Source organism: Procambarus clarkii, chromosome 11, assembly GCF_040958095.1.
Source record: "Procambarus clarkii isolate CNS0578487 chromosome 11, FALCON_Pclarkii_2.0, whole genome shotgun sequence".
In the NCBI taxonomy this organism is placed as follows: Eukaryota; Metazoa; Arthropoda; class Malacostraca; order Decapoda; family Cambaridae; genus Procambarus; species Procambarus clarkii.
The window spans coordinates 32,093,295-32,118,608 of record NC_091160.1 but is presented as its reverse complement, the minus strand read 5'-3'; the positions used below and the strand labels follow the sequence as shown (position 1 = coordinate 32,118,608).

The 25,314-nt window shown below is 44.3% G+C and overlaps 1 protein-coding gene across 5 annotated transcripts in view; it reads left to right on the top strand.

Annotated features, from left to right (window-relative positions):
• Nucleotides 1–8,467: 8,467 nt before the first annotated feature.
• The window catches only part of LOC123758364 (uncharacterized), a 49,958-nt gene continuing 33,111 nt past the window's right edge, over nt 8,468–25,314 (top strand). For 4 of the 5 annotated variants that reach the window (XR_011228064.1, XM_069322500.1, XM_069322501.1 and 1 more), the window contains exons 1-3: nt 8,468–8,634; nt 18,476–18,660; nt 24,414–24,507. Coding sequence is in view for 4 of the 5 variants with exons in the window: in XM_069322500.1 (XP_069178601.1) it covers nt 8,536–8,634; nt 18,476–18,660; nt 24,414–24,507 (378 nt within the window). In the remaining variant the exon portion in view is untranslated. Of the gene's footprint in view, nt 8,635–18,475; nt 18,661–23,842; nt 24,294–24,413; nt 24,508–25,314 lie in introns of those variants that run through there. The other variant, XM_069322502.1, reaches the window with a different exon arrangement.

The following is a 25,314-nucleotide window of genomic DNA, read 5'->3' as shown; positions in this document are numbered from 1 at the left end:
AATGGAGCACTATATTGTGACAAGAGTAATCTTAAACTAACTTAATGAATAATTAGTACATATTGATATAGACAAACAAAGCAATTGTTTCTTTACATAGTAATTAAAATATGCATACAGAATAGCATAATGGCATGCACACCCAGCAACGGACGATCCCACGACAATTTGCCAGATACAGTTCACTCAATTATTATTTCACTCTGTTACCCACTTATGATCACATATAAATCATTAGTTCCCGTGGGAAAACTGATCACACAAAGAAATAAACAATCATTCCCACGATACGCTGGGCCTAACGCCAACACTGTAACATGAATGTGCATTTGCATAGAACATAAGTATACAATATACATGCTTGTAATTTACATACAATTATAAATTTACATATTAATATATTCACTTACGTATCTTATAAGGGTACGTAACACTTCCACCTCCAAGAAAAAAAAATGGAATGGATTGAAGATCAATGGCATTTTTTCAGAAGTAAAAATGTTAGGTAAAAGAAACATTTCATTTATGGTACATCAAAACTTCTTGACAAAGCATCAGCAATAACATTTTGTCTGCCTGGAATATGTTTGATTTCTACATTAAATTCCTGCAAAAACAATGACCATCGCAGAATTCGTTGGTTCTTGACTTTCATCATATTTATAAAGATAAGGGGGTTGTGGTCTGTAAATACTAACACTTTATTTCCTGATAAGTAAATCTCAAACTTCTTGATTGACAATATAAGACCCAACGCCTCCTTTTCTACCACGGAATAATTTCTCTGAGCTGCATTAAATTTTCTGGAATAGTAATACACAGGATGCTCAATCTGGTCTAAACCAACTTGAATAAGCACAGCACCTATCCCAACATCTGACGCATCAATGTGTAATATAAATGGTTTATCAAATTGGGGACTAGCAAGAATAGGTGAGGTGGACAATATGCCCTTTAGGTTCTGAAAAGCATTCTGACAATCTTGTGTCCACTGAAACTTTACTTGCTTGCGTAACAAGTTTGTCAAAGGAGCAGCTACTGTTGAAAAATTTCTACAATAACGCCTATAGTATGCACACATACCAATAAACCGTTGGACTCCTTTCTTATTGGTCAACACTGGGTAGTCCACAATGGCTTGAATCTTATCTTGTAAGGGGATAATCTTACCTTGTCCCACCTCGTGGCCAAGATAAGTTATCGTACCTTTTGCCCAACTACACTTATTCATATTTATGGTTAACTTTGCGTTTTCCAACACTGTAAACAAGTTCTTAAGGCCTAAGAGATGATCTGCCCAATGCTTACTGTACAAAACAATGTCATCAAGGTAGGCCCTACAATCTGGCACATCCTTGAGTAAGAAATTCATAAGTCTTTGAAAAGTAGCAGGTGCATTTCTCAAACCGAATGGCATGACATTAAATTCATACGCACCATCAGGTGTAACAAAAGCAGTAACCTCTCTAGCATACTCTGTTAATGGAATTTGATAATACCCTTTTGACAAATCAAGCTTACTTACATATTCGGCATGACCTATGGACTCTATACATTCTTCCAACAAGGGTAAAGGAAAAACGTCCACTGTAGTGTTCTTGTTCAGTTTCCTGTAATCCACGCACAATCTCCAGGTTCCATCTGGTTTTGGCACTAACAAACACGGAGAGCTCCAAGTACTTTGACTTGGCCGAATGAAATCATGCTGGAGCAGATATTCCACTTCTGTTTGCATAATTTTCCTCTTTTCGGGATTCACTCGGTACGGATGTTGTCGAATGGGGGTGCTGTCCAGGAGCTGAACGTCGTGTGTGATGAGGTAGGTCTGGGTAGGAACCTCCCCAAACAGAGATGTATGGTTGTCCAGCAGAACCTGGAACTCATCACGTTGTTCCTCCTGTAAATGACATAGCATCTCCCTGCCATTGGAACTGGAACTGAGAAGTGGGATATTAACAACATGTCCCTCACTACAATTATCCTCAGGTGGTAACTCTTCCCGACTAAAACAAGCTACTACACCAGGTCCAACATAAGCTTTTAATCTGTTAATGTGCACAGTCATTTGGGGTTCTGAAAGATTAGGGTTAATTAGTTTATAAGTTAGGTCTCCCACCTTGTCTACCACTTGGTAGGGTCCTGCGAACTTATGGGACATGGAAGTCCCCATACGAGGTTTCAACACCAACACCAAATCTCCGACATCAAACGACCTTAGCTTAGCCTTGAACTTCTTGTCATATCGTACTTTCATGGCTTGTTGAGTCCTTCCCAGATGTTCTTTCGCCAACTCACGAGCCCGACACAACTTTGCCTTGACCTCACTCAAGTACAATCCGCTCTGATGAACAGAGACATCTCCCAACAACTTTTCTTGTAGCATTTTAAGAGGACCTCTTACTTGGTGACCAAACACTAGTTCAAAGGGTGAACAGCCCAATGACTCTTGTAGCCCTTCTCTAGCAGCAAATAACACAAAGGGGAGATTCTCATCCCAATTACGTGGATGAGTTTCTCCTGTTGTCTTCAGCATTTGTTTCAAAGTCTGGTGGAAACGTTCAAGTCCACCTTGGCTTTGTGGATGATATGGACTGGATAATTTGTGCCGAATCCCTCGGGATTCGCAAAAAGTTCTGAAAACTTTAGAAACAAAATTTCCCCCATTATCACTCTGAATAACTCTAGGCATTCCAAACAACGAAAAGAATCTTTCAAGACACTTGATGAGATTATGAGCCTTGGTATTCCGTAGAGCATAAGCTTCAGGAAATCTAGTAGTCATACACATGAGAGTGAACAAAAACATGTTACCCGATTTAGTCTTAGGTAAAGGACCCACACAATCAATTACAACATGAGTAAATGGTTCATCAGGAACTACAATAGGTTGCAATGGTGCTCTAGGTACAGATTGATTTGGTTTACCAACAATTTGACAGGGTATACAGTTATGACAATATCTGACCACGTCTTTCTTTAACTTTGGCCAGAAAAAATATTTACTTATCTTATGGTACATATTCGTGATACCTTGATGACCTCCCATGGGGTCATCATGTGCAGCCTGCAGGACCTGCCTACGATAATCATTGGGGACAACGAGTTGGGTTCTAATCTCACAATCCTCTGAAGAGGGAGTTCCCTCTTCAGAGGAACTCTCCACCTTCTCATCAGAAGTCGATCCTTGAAGAAGAAACCCGTCCCTTCCTCCAATGCATCAATATTATCAGGAGCCTCAGAAATACACTTACTTAAACTAGGATCAGTAGTCTGTACAACACTTAAGGGCAATGACTCAGACTCAGCAGCGAGCGGGCAAGAACCTAGTAGCTTGATCTCTTTTCCCGATTGATCAGAATAAAATGGAGTCATAGCTACTTCGGCCTCACTCTCGACAACTGGCGCACTGGAGACAAGCGGGCAAGGTACAGATAGTTCAGCCTCCTCACCTTCACTTTCCTTGTGATTTAGGTTCGGCGGGGCTTCTACTACGGCCTCACTCTCATCATCCAGTCGAGTCATAAAAGAATCCTCAAGATCCACCTCCCACTCCTTTACTGAAGGGGTCCTGGTCTTGGGATCAGCAACCTTAGTGAAGACAGGATTACTCTCACCTGTTTTTCCCATTGATCTAGTAACAACACAAGCAGGGTAAATAATATCATCTGCTTCCGGTTGAGCTAATACATTATGGGGTTTAGTTAACATGATGGGACACTTTGGCCCTACAACCATTTGGTTGCCAAAATCATTACCTAGAATAATGTCTACCCCAGGAATGGGCAGTTGTTTACTTACACCAACATTACACCATCCTGAAGTATATTTAGAATCAAGGTTAACTTGCAATAAGGACACTGGTTGCACACTACCGGCAATACCCTGGAGAAGCACAACTTCACCCAGATCTCGGGTGTCAACATCATCAAGTACCTTCTGGGTAATAAGAGACTGTGAAGCTCCAGTATCACGGAGTAATTGAACAGTCTTATGTCTACCATTAGTACATAATAAGGTACCTGTGGACATATAGGGTTTGAATTCAGCCATCCAATTGGGACTGACTGTAATACATGAAGAATTAATAGGTTGCACTCCTTTACTCATAATAAGACCAGTTGGTCGGAGTTCAGGATGCAAACTAAAACATGAAGAAATCACATGCCCCCTTCTCTTACAATGGGTACAATGTTTGACAGTGGACACACTGGTATAACCAACTGCCGGTTTAGAATTAGCATTACTAGGCTTAGATGATCCTGGCAATGGAGTAACCATCTTAGGGTTAGTAAGAGAAGAGTTCACGGGAGTAACTGTCGCACCAGGAGGAGACTTATACTGATAAGGAGTACGGTGAGCATTGAAATTTACTCTACGACTAGACTTAGGTGAAGTGGCCGTAAACGGGGCCTTAGTCAGCAACTCATGCTCATCCGCGAGCTTTGACAGCTCATCAATATCGGTTACATTCTTTTGTTCTGCCATAAAAGTAGACAACTGGTCTGGAAGACAGGACAATACTTCTTCCATTATGAGAAGATTCTTTAGAGCATCAAAATCAGTGACTGCAAGTGACTTTAACCATCTGTTGCAAAAATTCGTCTTCTGACGAGTAAAATCTGCTATTGTTTGATCCTTGATTCTCCTTAGGTTCCTGAACTTTTGCCTGTGTGCCTCTGGATTTAGCTGGTATGCATTGAGGATGCTTTTCTTTACAAAGTCATAATCAAAACTATGAGCGTCAGGGAGGGATGTGAAAACCTCCTGACTACGCCCCTTGAATTGAGACTGCATAATGGCTACCCACTGATCCCTTGGCCAGTTCATACTGATGGCAATTTTATTAAAATGTGCAAAGAAAACCTCAGGATCTTCCTCATTGAACTTGGGCAACTCTATATACTTATTCATCCTGATGGGATTATTATCACTATTTGTTGAAACATTACTAGTATTTCCATGCCCAGCTGCCATACGCTGTGATTCAAGCCTGAAGTTAGTGTCAGCCATTTGTTGTTGAATCTCTAATTGCCTAGTTTGTTCCTCGGCTTGTTGCTTCTTTGTGGCTTCAAGTTGCAACTCAATTAAACCTCTCTGGTTTTGTGCCGCAATTTCTAAACGCCTAGTCTCCAGCTCCCTTTGCTGAGCTTCAGCCTCTAATATTTGCTGTTGCTGTTGAGCTTCAATCTTAGCATTGGCTATTTGCGCTTCTAACTCAAGACGCTTTAACGTCATCTGATCACTCGACTCCTCTCTTAACTCTTCTAGAATTTCTTCCTCTAAATCCCCATTCTCAACAAAATGCGTCACAATGACTTTCAATATTTGGGCTTTAACCATTCTATTGCTGGCGGTCAAATCCAAATGATTTGCCATTTGTATTAACTCAGTCTTTTTAAGGTTCTGAATCCCTTCAAAGTCTGGGTGAGCCACCAACGCTGCAACTTTCTCTTCCATCGTTACTAACACTTGGCACTTGATTCACAACAATAATTAAAATAATGGCACTGCACTACACTTCACTGTAAAATTGTCACCACACTGAAAATTCGCTTGGCCTCACTGCACAAACAAAATATATAGGATGACTTACCTCAAAATCGTGAAACGTTGTTACTTGACACACAGGAAGGCTTGCTTGGCACATGGAATAGTTCTTAAGAAACACACAGAGACACTTGACACACTGGTACCTAGGAAGGCAAGGTTAGATTAGCATAGTAGTTAAAAATGGGACAATATCTCCCGGACAGGCCCCCATAACTCTTTGTTACCTATCGTACGTTACGGCTCGTGATCCTACAGCAGCCAAACTTTAATAAGTCTAGGGATACGACACAACTGCTGTTCTCAATAGCGAATCACCAGTATAACCCCTTAATGGGTAATGAGCATAAAATAGAATCTTCATAGGACTGAAGAATAAAGATACTAAGTATAGATATATACTATTATATTAAATAAATCACAAAAGCAAACAGATGATTATATGGTCACAATATATATCACATTAAAAATATCACTGTAACTTCCAGACATTAAATCAATACTAAGAATAATTATATGGCTAGAACAAAAGAATGACTTAACTCCAAGATGATATCTCCCTGGTTTCTGCTCAGCTACTGAACTACAATATGCGAGTCAAAAAACACATTGCCTTGCCCCGCGAATAAATTGCCAAAGTTACAATATTTATTATTTCAACAATGGAGCACTATATTGTGACAAGAGTAATCTTAAACTAACTTAATGAATAATTAGTACATATTGATATAGACAAACAAAGCAATTGTTTCTTTACATAGTAATTAAAATATGCATACAGAATAGCATAATGGCATGCACACCCAGCAACGGACGATCCCACGACAATTTGCCAGATACAGTTCACTCAATTATTATTTCACTCTGTTACCCACTTATGATCACATATAAATCATTAGTTCCCGTGGGAAAACTGATCACACAAAGAAATAAACAATCATTCCCACGATACGCTGGGCCTAACGCCAACACTGTAACATGAATGTGCATTTGCATAGAACATAAGTATACAATATACATGCTTGTAATTTACATACAATTATAAATGTACATATTAATATATTCACTTACGTATCTTATAAGGGTACGTAACACAGACAACGCCTCCTCCTTGGGCACCAGGAAAGTTAATTGCCTGTAAACACAGCAAACAACGCCTCCACTAACCCACCGACCTTGGTTTGTGACTTATACCAACGTTTCCGTCATTTGGTCGTGACTGCAGAATCCGGCACCGGTTCTAAATGGCCCCCACCGCGCGGCCTCACGGTGAGGGGTTGGTCATATCCGCTAATACTTACCCCCGCATAGGAAGCTGGAGAAAACTCAGATATATTTGTAGCCTAGCCAAGCCAAATTGTAAATGCCAGACTGGTTTAAATTTCGCTCGATCTCAATTATAAAGTTGTGGCAAACTTTAATATGCTGTAGTCTTCAGGCAGTTTATTGACAACCCAACAAAACTACCTGTTGACCCCAAGGCCTGGTTGCCATGCCTGGATGGACCACGATGATATAAAAGCATGGGAGAGTCTTCATGAAGTCATTTAACCACATGCCCGGGTGCATTCAACCCCATATTTAAGGTGAGGCCTGTGTACTATTCAGGTTTATCATTTGATATATATATAAACCTGAATGGTCCCCCAATGTTTTATTGTTAAATACAATACAAATTGGGGACTATTCAGGTTTATCATATGATATAGTGTCTCACTGAACTTTTTGTTTTCTCTTTATTAAATAATATACAGTATAAATATCATATATAAATCAGTTTACACGGGAAATACTACATTACATATCGTCTATATAATTCTCAGGAGTGGGTGAAATAGTTGACCACGAAACCCGAATGCACCTGGGCAAGGGGGTTGAATCAGTTGAAAAAATACTGTCCCCTGCGTTCTTGTGGGGTGGTGGTACAGTGGTACAGCACTAAGCTTTCCTTCACGACAGCGAAGGTTCTATAGTCTCAGCCACGGCGCTTTGTATTTTCATACCAACATAAAGCTTTATCTAACTGAAGATATCCTAGCCTAACTTAATCTAACGCGTTCAAGAAAGCCTATTAAAAACTTGCCTAAGAATTGGAATTAGGGCGACTCGTCCTGATGCCGTAAATAAGTTATAATTTGGTTCTCCTCGGTTAAGCAAAGGTTTGTATTAGATCGGTATGATAATATTAAATTAGAAGAGGGAAACATCTTAAAATCAATTTAATCTGCTAATTCCTTTTCATTGAAATTACATATATCCAAACACACCTTGTTTTTAAGTAATATTCTATCATTCTTAAGTGATTATAATTTCCTCTCACTATCAGATAAAGTCATTGTTCTGTTTCATATTCGTATATCAAACGACACAAATGGAATTATAGCATTCCCCAAGATATTAATATTCAATAATATAGGGTAAGTATTAACATGAGTTATAGGAAGGGAAAACTCTAAGCCTGCTAACAGGAGACAGATTTCCTTACTCCTATAACCACCTCTGTCTGTAAAAAAAAAAAAGAATAAAGTGTGATCTAATATATTGAACTTTAATGGCTGAATATATACCTGCTGGCCATCCTATCTTAGCTCGTGACATTTTCGTTATACGCAGACCTTAATTTGGACCGGGAAGTCTTTATAACATTGAATTTGAAAATATCAGATTATGGGCTACGCAGACACAGTGTACAAGGGAAAAAAACAAATTAATAACAAAGGAGCGGCCACAAAAAGGTTTGAATTATTTTGCAAACAAAAGTAATAAACTCATACTGCTATTAATTCCGCATCCTTGAAATACTTGCAACCTTGATTACAATATAATTAAATAATAATAAAATTACGATAAAATCCAAAAGAGGAATTAAGAGGCTTGATCAGAAAACTGAGCCAATAAGGGTATGGCCATCATAGTGAGAGAGGAGGCAGCGTGGAGGCTGGACTTGAGGCCGACCGCCGGGCACAATAACCTCCGTATTAATCAAATATGGCTACACGCCAGCCGTTTTCGTCACAGTCGATATTGTATGTGCTGCTGGACTATGCAGACGAGGACAAGAAAGGTGATTTGGATATCATCCATAAGGCGAGTGGAGGAAATAAGAGCCTTGTTCCCACTGTGTTCCCTCCGGGTCAGGGTGAGGGTGAACCAGCTTCCGCAACAAATTGATTTCTCTATAGACTTGTGGTTAAGGTGTGCTTGTGGGCGTCCATTCCTTTACTACCTCGAATATCGTTGTTCCGTGGAGTGTTATTACAAGGGAAGAAATCACCATAAACGAAATTTTTGCCGCCAAAAATGTTTGTAAACATTGGGAAAGGGCGGGAGGAGCCCGCAGTGTTGACTGCCTGTCACAGGTGTGAAGGGAAGGTGAACAGTGAGAGTTAGGTTAATGTTCCTGTCACAGGTGTGAAGGGAAGGTGAACAGTGAGAGTTAGGTTAATGTTCCTGTCACAGGTGTGAAGGGAAGGTGAACAGTGAGAGTTAGGTTAATGTTCCTGTCACAGGTGTGAAGGGAAGGTGAACAGTGAGAGTTAGGTTAATGTTCCTGTCACAGGTGAGAAGGGAAGGTGAACAGTGAGAGTTAGGTTAATGTTTCTGTCACAGGTGTGAAGGGAAGGTGAACAGTGAGAGAGTTAGGTTAATGTTCCTGTGTGAACAGTGAGAGAGTTAGGTTAATGTTCCTGTCACAGGTGTGAAGGGAAGGTGAACAGTGAGAGTTAGGTTAATGTTCCTGTGTGAACAGTGAGAGAGTTAGGTTAATGCTCCTGTCACAGGAGTGACGGGAAGGTGAACAGTGAGAGTTAGGTTAATGTTCCTGTGTGAACAGTGAAAGAGTTAGGTTAATGTTCCTGTCACAAGTGTGAAGGGAGGGTGAACAGTGAGAGTTAGGTTAATGTTCCTGTCGTCGCGCACCCTGTTCTCTCACACCTTGTAACAACACCTCTCAATATCAAATTCTCATTATCATGCGTCCAGCCATTTACCGAGACTAATTGATAGGCTACATTGTTATGGTGTTAAAATTATATATATATATATATATATATATATATATATATATATATATATATATATATATATATATATATAATATATATATAATATATATATATATATATATATATATATAATATATATTATATATAATATATATATAATATATATTATATATAATATATATTATATATATATATATATATATATATTGTGACGGTAACGCGTTGGTGTTCGGCTGTTTAAGGCTAGGGGTATGGCCTCGTCACATAGTTATAAAAAAAATAGAAAAAACTGGAACTTCGTCTGTGGTAAGGTAAGGAGAAGACACACAAAACACAAGTAAACTTTAACAATGAAATTTTAATTACGTTAAATAAATCAAAACATGAAAAAATGGACAAACAAATTTGTATAATAAAATCAATCAATCAAAATAATAAGAATAATTAAATGACACAATGAAAAGTTACGTTAAGACAAAATAACAGTGCAATACAAAAATAAAGGTAAGGTGCTGGAATATTGGCTTTAAGCTACCACCTCTCTCAGTATACGCTAACGTCTAGCCGGGAGGAGTGGTAACCGCGGAAGCACAGAATATTCTGAGGTCTGAGGTCGTGGCGACCCCAGACATCAAGTAGTATGGGGGGGCGAGTGCAGTTGCAGCCAGACCGGCGACCAATCAGCGGAGCCGGTAGTAAGACAGGTAGTTTGGCGGTTTGAGTCTGAGGTGTCCCTGGCTGCATACGTTTTGCTCTCTGGCAAACCTTGCTGGTGTTGTTGTCGTTGTTGGACGTTTCTTCCATAGTAGTTTTATATAATTTTAACGACGTAATTGTGGAGGGAAGAGCAGGCTCAATCTCTTGAAGGAGATTATCGTCACAATATATATATATATATATATATATATATATATATATATATATATATATATATATATATATATATATATATACACACATACATACATACATACATACATACATACATACATACATACATACATACATACATACATACACACACACATAAAAGAGGAACCCCTCGTCCCTATATTGTTATAGTGAAACAGTAGTGTGAGGTACCGTAGTAACACTAGTAGGAAGTACCGTAGTGTAACACTAGTAGGAAGTACCGTAGTGTAAGACTAGTGCGTGGTACCGTAGCCCAACACTAATGTACAATTTAAAGTTAAGGCGTGGTACAGATTGTGGTGAAATTTGCTCAGGCTCACGCTCCACCTCCGCTGAATATATTACAGCATTCCTGGCCAAGGACTTAGGTGTAATGCTATACGACTGGCGACTACAATACATTCTCACCATCACAGGTTCTTAGAGTCTTCAATTTGCAGAACAAAATTTTCTTTTATTTTTGTTATTAATTTCAATTGCCATTCTCGCCTTGGTGTAGCTAAGCTTTAACCATTGTGGAAATATATATAATATCGATAACTATTTTTGTTGTCAGTATTTACCCTTTTGAGTTTATTGGATTTATCTTTGCCTCAATTTTGGTTAATTTTATTTTGTTTCAACATGGTGGACTAGTGAAATTGGGCAGAGAATGCGTAACTTGGTGGGCGATCCACTGAGGAGGTTGAGGATGATGAGAGGCGCGGGTTGGAGGCAGTTAGTAGGATTGGTAGGGTGCGTTTGCCTCCATCCTTAGGGAGGAAGGATGAGTGAGGCAGTTTAACCCTGGTGCATTACCATAAACCACCAGCTGATGGGGATGAGTGTGCATGTTATGTGCGACGCTGGCAGCATTACCTACTCTCTCAATATTCCTTATGAATATAGACTTAAGAAATATTTATGATCGTTGCATTCAGTCAGTATATATGTCACTTGAATCTCAAAATAGTAATGCACCAATTTTAAGGGGCATGAATATTCATTAAGTGTCATTCTGCAAGAAAGTGACAAAGTTTGATTACAAGGGCAGGAATACTTAGGCTACAGATTTCAGTTAAAATAAATATTAAGCAAGTGAGCGAAAAGTTTGTGCATTTGGTTCACTCACTGCACAAACTTGAATCGGACGACACTTATTGTGTGCTCTCATGATACGCTTTTCAACTTGTTTTAAATCTTCCAGCTGTGTTTTCATTGCAGTCAGTGCCAACTGGGTGGATGGTAATTTTGTTACAAATAATAACTCAAAACCGTTTCTATCTCTTGCACTTCGCTACTACCCAAATTGCCGAAAATTATTTTAACAAGCAGTGTTCTTATATAGGTAATTACTCCTGTCTATTATATCGTTTATCCACGTTTACAATATGCATATGAATTTGTATTTTCAATTTTGATTTCCCTGCCTTATTTAGCTCTCCTCAACAAACTCGAGCAGTCTGAAGCCATACTTGTGAGTGCGTCTTTCATTTCCATGTCTTCCACACAGCATGTTTGTCATGCGGTTTTCCTTTTGTCAATACCTCCGTCATTCCACCTCACTGACATAGTCATTGCTCTACTTTTACTAAATGTTGATACAGCGTCCGTCCGTCAGTGGAACGCTATCCACTCTCTTCTCGCATACCTTTCCTTCTATATTTAGCTTGCACCAGGAGGGTGATTGATTTTAGATATCACAGGCTCGACACGCCACTCGAGGTGGACGTCATGGTCATGTCTCTCAACCACAAATTAGTGTTTACAGTATTATCTTGTCTAAAGAACCCAGGTAAACTGCATCTATGTATCCAGAGGCGCCATGTATGGGACTACTTAATCAGTAGAGTAACCGGGCAGGCGTTGGGGGAGTTGTTTGTGTTCTTGACTGCTACAAAAGTATCTTCCTTTATTAGGTTGTATGTTTAAAGCAGACACATTCCTCGAAGGATATTATAATCGTCTTAGCCAGCTTTCCGCAGATCAAAGACACACTGTGTATCCTCTGGGGTTTCACCGAGGAACTCAACATATTTGAAAGTATCACACAAAAATTGTAATAATTTATTTAAAGCGTAGGCTAGGGTCTAGTTATGGTTATAACAGAATGGACAGTTTACAGATGGTCGTGTAGTAATTCTTGTAAATATATAGGAGTAATGAGCATATATAAATATATATATGTCGTACCTAATAGCCAGAACGCACTTCTCAGCCTACTATTCAAGGCCCGATTTGCCTAATAAGCCAAGTTTTCATGAATTAATGTTTTTTCGTCTACCTAACCTACCTAACCTAACCTAACCTAGCTTTTTTTGGCTACCTAACCTAACCTTACCTATAAATATAGGTTAGGTTAGGTTAGGTAGGGTTGGTTAGGTTCGGTCATATATCTACGTTAATTTTAACTCCAATAAAAAAAAATTGACCTCATACATAGAGAAAAGGGTTGCTTTATCATTTCATAAGAAAAAAATTATAGTAAATATATTAATTCATGAAAACTTGGCTTATTAGGCAAATCGGGCCTTGAATAGTAGGCTGAGAAGTGAGTTCTGGCTACTAGGTACGACATATATATATATATATATATATATATATATATATATATATATATATATATATATATATATATATATATATATAAAACATCAGCATCTTGGCCTAGAGCTTGCTCTTGATAATAACTGATACTGTAAATAAGTTCTTCATAAGAACGTTGAATATCTCGGGAACGTTACAAGCAACAGACGAGCAAGTCTGAGGTTGCGAATTGGCTTCCAGGGAGTCGTTTGAAGGCGAAAGATATGTATTGATGTGACCAAGTTTATGAACCGGGTTAAATGTCGTTACCGTGTGTGGAGGTCGGTGGGGGGGGTCTCTTGCGGCGTATTTCATGAATTCAAGTGTATTGTGGAGCTCTTAATATCTGCGGGGGGGGGGGGGGATTCTACTTTCAAGTGTGGTCTAGAACAGACACTTGCGAGATACTGTGCCGACGTTCAGTGCGCTTAATTCACACCAGTTAGTTAGTTTAGTTCATTTATTATGCACCCCATACCCATCTTGTGGGCGGTAGTGGAAAGGGTTAGAGAGGCACATAATGGGCTCAGGGACTGAACCCCACAATTCATTCTCTCATTCACACCAAAGTATCACCTGTGTACTTCTGTATATTCGACCAAATATATATATTATCTTAGCGTATGTGTTTATTGTCACCATACAACCGTTACATTGGTATTGATTGATCTTCACCGGAGGATTTTGGCTGACTGCGTTACACTAAACCATTGAGTATAATTTGCGCATTATTGTTATTCACGGGCCAGATAACCTGTGGACACATTTTATTTGTCCTTTGTGTATAACTATTACTGTGATTTCTGGCGGTAACTAATGTGATTAATGAGATAAACTTGTTCTTATCACGAGTTAAATATTGCCGGTTGTCAATCCAAGAGGTGATACTTTTTGAGTTATAAATGATTTTATGTGATATTATAAAACAAAAAGATATGTAAAAAGATTTATATACAAAAATCATGCCCGTAAATGACTTATATACATTATCAATAATTATAGGAATTACTTTTTATTAATATTGTTTAAAGGCCCGCTAAGTTTAAGGTCATTTGCAAATGTTTTCACCAGTTATATATATTTCTTTTGCCTGGAGTTAGGTTACGCCACTGGATATGTGCACATATAATGTGGTACAGCCTGGTACAGCCTGGAGGTGTTGTTGAACACACTCTGACGGTCTTTTAGGGATTATTGCAAAACTGTGACTGGCTATGTGGCCAAAGAAAAGTAGCCACGACAAGCATCGTTCCTCAGCTACAAGAAGGTGATCCTCCATCACCTCAGAAGGTGGTGGAGGCCAAAACCATCAGTAATTTCAAAGCGTTATATGACAAAGAGTGCTGGGGAGACGGGACACCACGAGCGTAGCTCTCATCCTGTAACTACACTTAGGTAATTACAAGCTACGTAGCTACTGAACTACGAAGAAAGAAAGTCTGGGGGAATTGGAGCTCTCCACTCTGGAGGAAAGAAGGAACAGGACAGACGTGATAACGGCATAGAAGGGAAGGGAACTATCGGGAGAAAGGTCGAGCCATTACGACTATATAGCACTTGGAGGGATCAGGATGATACAGTGCCTACTGGGGGCCCAACACTGGCTACGGTGCCCACTGGGGGCCCAACACTGGCTACGGTGCCCACTGGGGGCCCAACACTGGCTACGGTGCCCACTGGGGGCCCAACACAGGCTACGGTGCCCACTGGGGGCCCAACACAGGCTACGGTGCCCACTGGGGGCCCAACACTGGCTACGGTGCCCACTGGGGGCCCAACACTGGCTACGGTGCCCACTGGGGGCCCAACACAGGCTACGGTGCCCACTGGGGGCCCAACACTGGCTACGGAGCCCACTGGGGGCCCAACACAGGCTACGGTGCTCACTGGGGGCCCAACACTGGCTACGGTGCCCACTGGGGGCCCAACACTGGCTACGGTGCCCACTGGGGGCCCAACACAGGCTACGGTGCCCACTGGGGGCCCAACACAGGCTACGGTCCCCACTGGGGGCCCCAACACAAACTTCAGCTTTTGGCAATTTAAGGCTACACAAGGTAGGGGACCATATCAGGGGGATGTGTAACACTTTGTCAGTCGTAATTCAAGAATCATATGATCATTGAACCTTTATTCTAATCTAAATATTGTAAATATCGGATACAAGGACATTTTAGTGCTATACTATTCGGATACACAATATTTGGTGCTGTACTATCTCAATAAAGACCCATGGTGGACTGGTTTATTTGTACGCAGGGAAAAACCCAAGTATCTCGACACTGGTTTACATTAAATTTTACCCCGAGGGGCGAGTTTATTGGGCAGCGCCACTCATCCTGTGAGTGGACACACCGCCATAGTGACAGTATTGGGCAGCGTCACTCATCCTGTGAGTGGACACACCGCCATAGTGACAGTATTGGGCAGCGCCACTCATCCTGTGAGTGGACACACCGCCATAGTGACAGTATTGGGCAGCGCCACTCATCCTGTGAGTGGACACACCGCCATAGTGACAGTATTGGGCAGCGCCACTCATCCTGTGAGTGGACATACTGCCATAGTGACAGTATTGGGCAGCGCCACTCATCCTGTGAGTGGACATACCGCCATAGTGACAGTATTGGGCAGCGCCACTCATCCTGTGAGTGGACACACCGCCATAGTGACAGTATTGGGCAGCGCCACTCATCTTGTGAGTGGACATACCGCCATAGTGACAGTATTGGGCAGCGCCACTCATCCTGTGAGTGGACACACCGCCATAGTAACAGTATTGGGCAGCGCCACTCATCTTGTGAGTGGACACACCGCCATAGTGACAGTATTGGGCAGCGCCACTCATCCTGTGAGTGGACACACCGCCATAGTAACAGTATTGGGCAGCGTCACTCATCCTGTGAGTGGACACACCGCCATAGTGACAGTATTGGACAGCGCCACTCATCTTGTGAGTGGACACACCGCCATAGTGACAGTATTGGGCAGCGTCACTCATCCTGTGAGTGGACACACCGCCATAGTGACAGTATTGGACAGCGCCACTCATCCTGTGAGTGGACACACCGCCATAGTGACAGTATTGGACAGCGCCACTCATCTTGTGAGTGGACACACCGCCATAGTGACAGTATTGGGCAGCGCCACTCATCCTGTGAGTGGACACACCGCCATAGTGACAGTATTGGACAGCGCCACTCATCCTGTGAGTGGACACACCGCCATAGTGACAGTATTGGGCAGCGCCACTCATCCTGTGAGTGGACACACCGCCATAGTGACAGTATTGGACAGCGCCACTCATCCTGTGAGTGGACACACCGCCATAGTGACAGTATTGGACAGCGCCACTCATCCTGTGAGTGGACACACCGCCATAGTGACAGTATTGGACAGCGCCACTCATCCTGTGAGTGGACACACCGCCATAGTGACAGTATTGGGCAGCGCCACTCATCCTGTGAGTGGACACACCGCCATCGCAGCATGTACAACACTCCCCAACAGGAAGAAAATCCGCTGGGTTGTTCACGGGTGTTCTGAATCATCCATATATATGCTGCGTTAGGTAAATGCGCAGAATTTGATACGTTCTCATGCTTAGTAGTGCCTTCTCGCCCATGCCCTGTTGCTGGGGGGCTTGGTGCCCTGAAGCTACATAAACACCCTATACCCCTCTGAAGTGGCAAGGGGAGTTAGGGGACAACAATATTCCTTGAAAGGAGCTGTGCATTTTCCAGTATGGTCCACCTACCAAGATAACATGGAACATGATGTCACCTTTCCAAGATAACATGGAACATGATGTCACCTTTCCAAAATAACATGGAACATGATGTCACCTTTCCAAGATAACATGGAACATGATGTCACCTTTCCAAGATAACACACTAGCTACTTTCTTGTCAAATTATGACGCCATTATTACTTAGTAATTATGGATATAAGCAACAAGATAATAAGATAGACAAAATATGTACCGTGTATTCAGTAATCATTGAAACCAAAGAGACGAGAATCTGTACTCAAGCCAGCATGGCTAATTTTGAGTATAAGCTAAGTTAGGTTTAGATAAGTAAGGTCGAGCTATTTGGTTCATAATTTTTAGCAATATTTTGTATTTAAACACTTAAGGATAATATTATAAATATGATACATGTTGAGCAGAAAGTGACGAGTCGGTAAGTATACTTATCTAAGTTTGAACTAAATTACAAAGAATCTAGCCTAGTCTGGCTCGACACGTTCCTTGTCATATTTATTTATTCGTTTATTTATTTGTTTATTTATTTATTTATTTATTTATTTATTTATTTATTTATTTATTTATTTATTTATTATTTACTTATTTATTTATTTATTTATTTATATATTTATATATTTATTTATTTATTTATATACAAGAAGGTACATTGGGTTTGTGAGAATACATAGCATAGTATTTACAATCTTGTAAAGCCACTAGTACGCGCAGCGTTTCGGGCAGGTCCTTAATCTAACAGATAATTTTAAGTAAATAAATTCTAGCAGAATTAATAAAATGATAATAGATACATTGCAAAAAAAATGAGATAAGAGAGATTAGTAGGTATATTAAAGCACATTGGTATATTAAAGCTCTTGATTGATTGCATTGACAGCTTGATTGGTAATTTAAATAAAGATTAATAGGCACCATTCATTAAATTGATAGCACATATAAGAAGACAGCAATGATCACAATGGTAAAGTTGTTTGGATTAGATACATAAAGATTGGGAGATTGGGTAGCACTAGATACAGGGCAGTTTTAAAGCAACAAGGTAGAAAACTATGAAGATGAAATTATTGATTGATTGATTGATGAAGATTAAGCCACCCAAGAGGTGGCACGGGCATGAATAGCCCGTAAGTGGTGGCCCTTTTGAGCCATTACCAGTATCAAGTGCTGATACTGGAGATCTGTGGAGGCGCGACTGCACCCTGCCTGACAGATGTCTCCCGGACCAAGTGGTGACCAGATGGTGAAGATGAAATTAGATACTTTTTAGTTTTGTTTTTGAATGACGCAAAAATTGGACAGCTTTTCAATTCACTAGGGAGTGAGTTCCATAGAGTGGGTCCCTTTATTTGCATAGAGTGTTTACACAGATTAAGTTTGACTCTGGGGATATCAAAGAGATATTTATTTCTGGTGTGGTGATAATGGGTCCTATTACATCTGTCCAGGGAGAGTTTCAGAGCAGGATTTGCATTTAAGAACAGGGTTTTGTAAATGTAGTTGACACAAGAGAATGTGTGGAGTGAGATTATGTTTAGCATGTTTAGGGAGTTAAACAAGGGGGCTGAGTGTTATCTTGCTATTAAAACTGTGTGTGTATGGGGGAGGCGGAGGGGGAGGGGAAGGGGGGGGGTTTATTGTATGCGTGTGCACACTTTCTAAATATTGTAGTGCACTCCAACAGGCTTTGGAGTGCACGGTGGTGCTGGCGGGCAGCGTTGTAGGAGGGACCCGGCTGCCTGGCGTGGGCGTGGGCTCACTGGGACCACCCTTCTCCCGCCTGCTGCGACTGATGCCTGTCCGGAACAACCTGCCGGGGCTCGTGTCGTCCCTGAGTCGTATGTTTGACGGTCTCACGCCCGGAGAGCGGTAAGTGGTGGTCTCCGTCCCCCGGAGAGCGGTAAGTGGTGGTCTCCGTCCCCCGGAGAGCGGTAAGTGGTGGTCTCCGTCCCCCGGAGAGCGGTAAGTGGTGGTCTCCGTCCCCCGGAGAGCGGTAAGTGGTGGTCTCCGTCCCCCGGAGAGCGGTAAGTGGTGGTCTCCGTCCCCCGGAGAGCGGTAAGTGGTGGTCTCCGTCCCCCGGAGAGCGGTAAGTGGTGGTATCCGTCCCCCGGAGAGCGGTAAGTGGTGGTATCCGTCCCCCGGAGAGCAGTAAGTGGTGGTCTCCGTCCCCGGAGAGCGGTAAGTGGTGTTCTCCGTCCCCGGAGAGCGGTAAGTGGTGGTCTCCGTCCCCGGAGAGCGGTAAATGGTGGTCTCCGTCCCCGGAGAGCGGTAAGTGGTGTTCTCCGTCCCCGGAGAGCGGTAAGTGGTGTTCTCCGTCCCCGGAGAGCGGCAAGTGGTGTTCTCCGTCCCCGGAGAGCGGTAAATGGTGGTCTCCGTCCCCGGAGAGCGGTAAGTGGTGTTCTCCGTCCCCGGAGAGCGGTAAGTGGTGTTCTCCGTCCCCGGAGAGCGGCAAGTGGTGTTCTCCGTCCCCGGAGAGAGGTAAGTGGTGTTCTCCGTCCCCGTAGAGAGGTAAGTGGTGTTCTCCACCCCCGTAGAGAGGTAAGTGGTGTTCTCCGTCCCCGTAGAGAGGTAAGTGGTGTTCTCCACCCCCGTAGAGAGGTAAGTGGTGTTCCCCACCCCCGGAGAGAGGTAAGTGGTGTTCTCCACCCCCGTAGAGAGGTAAGTGGTGTTCTCCACCCCCGTAGAGAGGTAAGTGGTGTTCTCCACCCCCGTAGAGAGGTAAGTGGTGTTCTCCGTCCCCGTAGAGAGGTAAGTGGTGTTCTCCGTCCCCGTAGAGAGGTAAGTGGTGTTCTCCGTCCCCGTAGAGAGGTAAGTGGTGTTCTCCGTCCCCGGAGAGCGGTAAGTGGTGTTCTCCACCCCCGGAGAGCGGTAAGTGGTGTTCTCCACCCCCGTAGAGAGGTAAGTGGTGTTCTCCACCCCCGGAGAGCGGTAAGTGGTGTTCTCCACCCCCGGAGAGCGGTAAGTGGTGTTCTCCACCCCCGTAGAGAGGTAAGTGGTGTTCTCCACCCCCGGAGAGCGGTAAGTGGTGTTCTCCACCCCCGGAGAGAGGTAAGTGGTGTTCTCCACCCCCGTAGAGCGGTAAGTGGTGTTCTCCACCCCCGTAGAGAGGTAAGTGGTGTTCTCCGTCCCCGTAGAGAGGTAAGTGGTGTTCTCCACCCCCGGAGAGCGGTAAGTGGTGTTCTCCACCCCCGTAGAGCGGTAAGTGGTGTTCTCCACCCCCGTAGAGAGGTAAGTGGTGTTCTCCACCCCCGGAGAGCGGTAAGTGGTGTTCTCCACCCCCGTAGAGAGGTAAGTGGTGTTCTCCATCCCCGGAGAGCGGTAAGTGGTGTTCTCCACCCCCGTAGAGAGGTAAGTGGTGTTCTCCACCCCCGTAGAGAGGTAAGTGGTGTTCTCCACCCCCGTAGAGAGGTAAGTGGTGTTCTCCACCAACCTGACCTCTTGACAACACGTCATATTTTGACGCATACTCTACTTAAGGCCAAAAACTGATGAGCAACAAAGTGATAGCGGCGCACTATATTGGCATAATGTCCAGTGTTCTGTTTGTGGTCTCTGGAGGGTTAAGGCACTTTAGTACCGGAGTGTGTTGAGGTTCGGAACGTTCAGGAGAACGGACCCTACGGAGAGCGGCCAGTTGTGCTTTCCACCCCCTGACCAGCGCGGCGTTCTCCGCCCCATGAAAACGGCGCTCACAGCCCCGGGAGCCCTCACAGCCCCGAGAGCCCTCACAACCCTGGGAGTCCTCGCAGCCCCGAGAGCCCTCGCAGCCCCGGGAGCCCTCACAGTCTTGAGAGCCCTCACAGCCCCGAGAGCCCTCACAGCCCCGAGAGCCCTCACAACCCCGAGAGCCCTCACAGCCCCGGGAGCCCTCACAGCCCCGGGAACCCTCACAGCCCTCACAGCCCCGAGAGCCCTCACAGCCCCGAGAGCCCTCACAGCCCCGAGAGCCCTCACAGCGCCGCGAGCCCTCACAGCCCCGAGAGCCCTCACAGCCCCGAGAGCCCTCACAACCCCGAGAGCCCTCACAGCCCCTGGAGCCCTCACAGCCCCGGGAACCCTCACAGCCCCGAGAGCCCTCACAGCCCCGAGAGCCCTCACAACCCCGAGAGCCCTCACAGCCCCGGGAACCCTCACAGCCCCGAGAGCCCTCACAGTCTTGAGAGCCCTCACAGCCCCGAGAGCCCTCACAGCCCCGAGAGCCCTCACAACCCCGAGAGCCCTCACAGCCCCGGGAACCCTCACAGCCCTCACAGCCCCGAGAGCCCTCACAGCCCCGAGAGCCCTCACAGCCCCGAGAGCCCTCACAGCACTCCTACTAGTGGAGGGTGGAGCACTAGTTATACTGGTGGTCGGTTAATGTAATGTCTCCCTCCCCTAGTGTTTGTTATCGTCACGACTTATAATAGTGTGTGGCTCAAGGTTGTGGTGCCTGGCTCAAGGCCAAGAGTCCATCAATTAACCAATCATGCTTGTAATGATATATGTTCAGCGCGCACGTGTGTGTGTGTGTGTGTGTTTACTAGTTGTGTTTACTAGTTGTGTTTTTGCGGGGGTTGAGCTTTGCTCTTTCGGCCCGCCTCTCAACTGTCACTCAACTGTTTACTAACTACTATTTTTTTTTTCCACACCACACACACACACACACACCCGTGACAGCTGACTAACTCCCAGGTACCTATTTACTGCTAGGTAACAGGGGCACTTAAGGTGAAAGAAACTTTGCCCATTTGTTTCTGCCTCGTGCGGGAATCGAACCCGCGCCACAGAATTACGAGTCCTGCGCGCTATCCACCAGGCTACGAGGCCCTTGTGTGTGTGTCTTCTGTTGTGTGTGTGTGTGTGTGTCTTCTGTTGTGTGTGTGTGTGTGTCTTCTGTTGTGTGTGTGTGTGTGTGTGTGTGTGTCTTCTGTTGTGTGTGTGTGTGTGTGTCTTCTGTTGTGTGTGTGTGTGTGTCTTCTGTTGTGTGTGTGTGTGTGTCTTCTGTTGTGTGTGTGTGTGTGTGTCTTCTGTTGTGTGTGTGTGTGTGTCTTCTGTTGTGTGTGTGTGTGTGTGTGTGTCTTATGTTGTGTGTGTGTGTGTGTCTTCTGTTGTGTGTGTGTGTGTGTGTGTGTGTGTGCCTTCTGTTGTGTGTGTGTGTGTGTCTTCTGTTGTGTGTGTGTGTGTGTCTTCTGTTGTGTGTGTGTGTGTGTGTGTGTCTTCTGTTGTGTGTGTGTGTGTGTGTGTGTGTGTGTGTCTTCTGTTGTGTGTGTGTGTGTGTGTGTGTGTGTGTGTGTGTGTGTGTGTGTGTGTGTGTGTGTGTGTGTGTGTGTCTTCTGTTGTGTGTGTGTGTGTGTGTGTGTGTGTGTGTGTGTGTGTGTGTGTGTGTGTGTGTGTGTGTCTTCTGTTGTGTGTGTGTGTCTTCTGTTGTGTGTGTGTGTGTGTCTTCTGTTGTGTGTGTGTGTGTGTGTCTTCTGTTGTGTGTGTGTGTGTGTGTGTGTGTGTCTTCTGTTGTGTGTGTGTGTGTGTGTGTGTGTGTGTGTGTGTGTGTGTGTGTGTACATAATTTCGTTTCTCTGTAATTTTATAACATATTATAACTTACAGGCACAGAACTATCATTCATCTGATTGAAAACAACTTTATTTAAGGAGACTAAAATTCTTGCATACATAATAAGAGGCTACATGTCTTTTTTTCAATAAGAGGCTTTTAGCGGTGGGCTGCGAGTTCCAATATGGCTTCCAAGTGACATTTGTCAAGCAAGCCCTTACTTGGTGACGCTAACCCCTAATGTATACATATATATATATATATATATATATATATATATATATATATATATATATATATATATATATATATATATATATATATATTATATTATATTATATATCCTTCCCTGTGATTGAAACGCTTCTTGGGCCACTTATATGTAACAGTTGTGATTCTAATCTATATGGATTATCTACTGTTTCCCTCCCGTACCCACCTCCTCACAATCACTCACATACGCTCACTCACCAGAACTCACTCACCTACACTCATTCTCTTTCCCACAGATGGACACAAGAGTAAAGGACTTCTGACTCCTGTTAGCAGGCTTAGACATTTAGAATATTCTCTTCCCACAGTTGATCTTAAGTCTTACCCCTACTAAGTTCTCCTTAGATCACCACCGTCCGCCAGTCACAAATGGACATATCAGATCCATAATTAGGTTCGTGGGAACAGGCTGGGACGGTACGACCTTCCCATCATCCCCCCTCCCCCCCTCCTCCCCCCTCCCCCTCCCCTTCCCCCTCCCCTTCCCCCTCCCCTTCCCCCTCCCCTCCCCCTCCCCCTCCCCCTCCCCCTCCCCCTCCCCCTCCCCCTCCCCCTCCCCCCTCCTCCCCCTCCCCCCCTTCCTCCCTCCTCCCCCCTCCCCCCTCCCCCCTCCCCCCTCCCCCTCCCCCCTCCCCCCCTCCCCCCTCCCCCGCCCCCCTCCCCCGCCCCCCTCCCCCTCCCCCTCCCCCTCCCCCTCCCCCTCCCCCTCCCCCTCCCCCTCCCCCTCCCCCTCCCACTCCCCCTCCCCCTCCCCCCCCCCCCCCCACACACACACACACACGCACAGGAGCGATTGCGCAGCGTTCCCTTTCGCTTATTGCCGCTCTTCACCTATCAGTAATGGTACCTTGGAACCTGGGAGTTAGACAGCTGTTGTCGCCGGTATTCTGCAGGGATGTGTGTGTGTGTGTGTGTGTGTTCTTGTTGGTTATGTCTGGTTTTGACTTCCAAACACACTTCCGTGCTCGCCTCTTTCTCTTTTACAACTTGCGCATTTGTCTCTTTAATTTTCTCTTTCTACTTTTCTAGCTCTTTTATTAATTTCCTCACGTGAGTTGGTCATGAAGTTTCTCCTTGCATATCCTTGCCTAACTCTCTGTTGAAAACAGCGAGTATTATATATACTGTCTCGACAGTATAGTGCAGTGACTGGCAGCGGTGTAACAGGTCCGTAGCTGGCTGAGGGTTGGAGGACATCTGCCTTCCTCCACAGGGAGGGTCGTGTCCCTGGCGACGAGTGAGAGGTGACCCCAGCTGGCCTGCACAACTGTGTCACAGTCTGACCTTATCTGGCCCCTGTGTCTGATATAAGGTGACCCCAGCTGGCCTGCACAACTGTGTCACAGACTGACCTTATCTGGCACCTGTGTCTGATATAAGGTGACCCCAGCTGGCCTGCACAACTGTGTCACAGTCTGGCCTTATCTGGCACCTGTGTCTGATATAAGGTGACCCCAGCTGGCCTGCACAACTGTGTCACAGTCTGGCCTTATCTGGCACCTGTGTCTGATATAAGGTGACCCCAGCTGGCCTGCACAGCTGTGTCACAGTCTGGCCTTATCTGGCCCCTGTGCCTTTCCTATTTCAAACGATTTAAAGTAGTGAGGTATATCTTGACATCTTCTGAAGGAACCGCCAATGACGATTTTAAAACAATGCCTTCAGTGGAGGCTGTTTCGAATTCAAATGATGTGGGAGAAGGTGAGCCCTTGCCTTACACTGTCGTGAATATCTTGTGGCAACAATACCAGATTTAGAGGCAGGACTGTCTTTTCTGTGGCCCCTCTCTCTCTCACACATGATCTTTTTTATTTTTCACAGAGGAACAGAGATGAACACCATTGTGAGCGAGGCTCTGGATGCTGTAGTGGCCGACGCTGCCGCCTTCGCTCCCGCCTCCACTCACCCTCTTCAGGTGAGTGATCACAGTGTACTGACATCTGAATATCTGGTGGAAGCAGGAACAACTTACCCAAGCACGGGACCACACAGTAAAGGGCTGACTGACATACCGAAGGGGAACTATGATGAGATGAGGATATTCCTGAGTATTACTACAGGAAAAGGAACTCAGAGAACAAATTTGAAAAGACCTGCTAACTGGGATATTCCTGGTAGTGGTAATCACTGGGATATCCCCGGTAGTGGTAATCACAGGGATATCCCCATTAGTGGTAATCACTGAGATATCCCCGGTAGTGGTAATCACTGGGATATCCCCAGTAGTGGTAATCACAGGGATATCCCCAGTAGTGGTAATCACTGGGATATCCCCAGTAGTGGTAATCACTGGGATATCCCCAGTAGTGGTAATCACTGGGATATCCCTGGTAGTGGTAATCACTGGGATATCCCCAGTAGTGGTAATCACTGGGATATCCCCAGTAGTGGTAATCACTGGGATATCCCCAGTAGTGGTAATCACTGGGATATCCCCAGTAGTGGTAATCACTGGGATATCCCCAGTAGTGGTAATCACTGGGATATCCCTGGTAGTGGTAATCACTGGGATATCCCTAGTGGTGGTAATCACGGATATCCCTGGTAGTGGTAATCACTGGGATATCCCTAGTGGTGGTAATCACTGGGATGTCCCTGGATCACTGGGATATCCCTGGTAGTGGTAATCACTGGGATATCCCTAGTGGTGGTAATCACTGGGATATCCGTGGATCACTGGGATATCCCTGGTGCTGGTAATCACTGGGATATCCGTGGATCA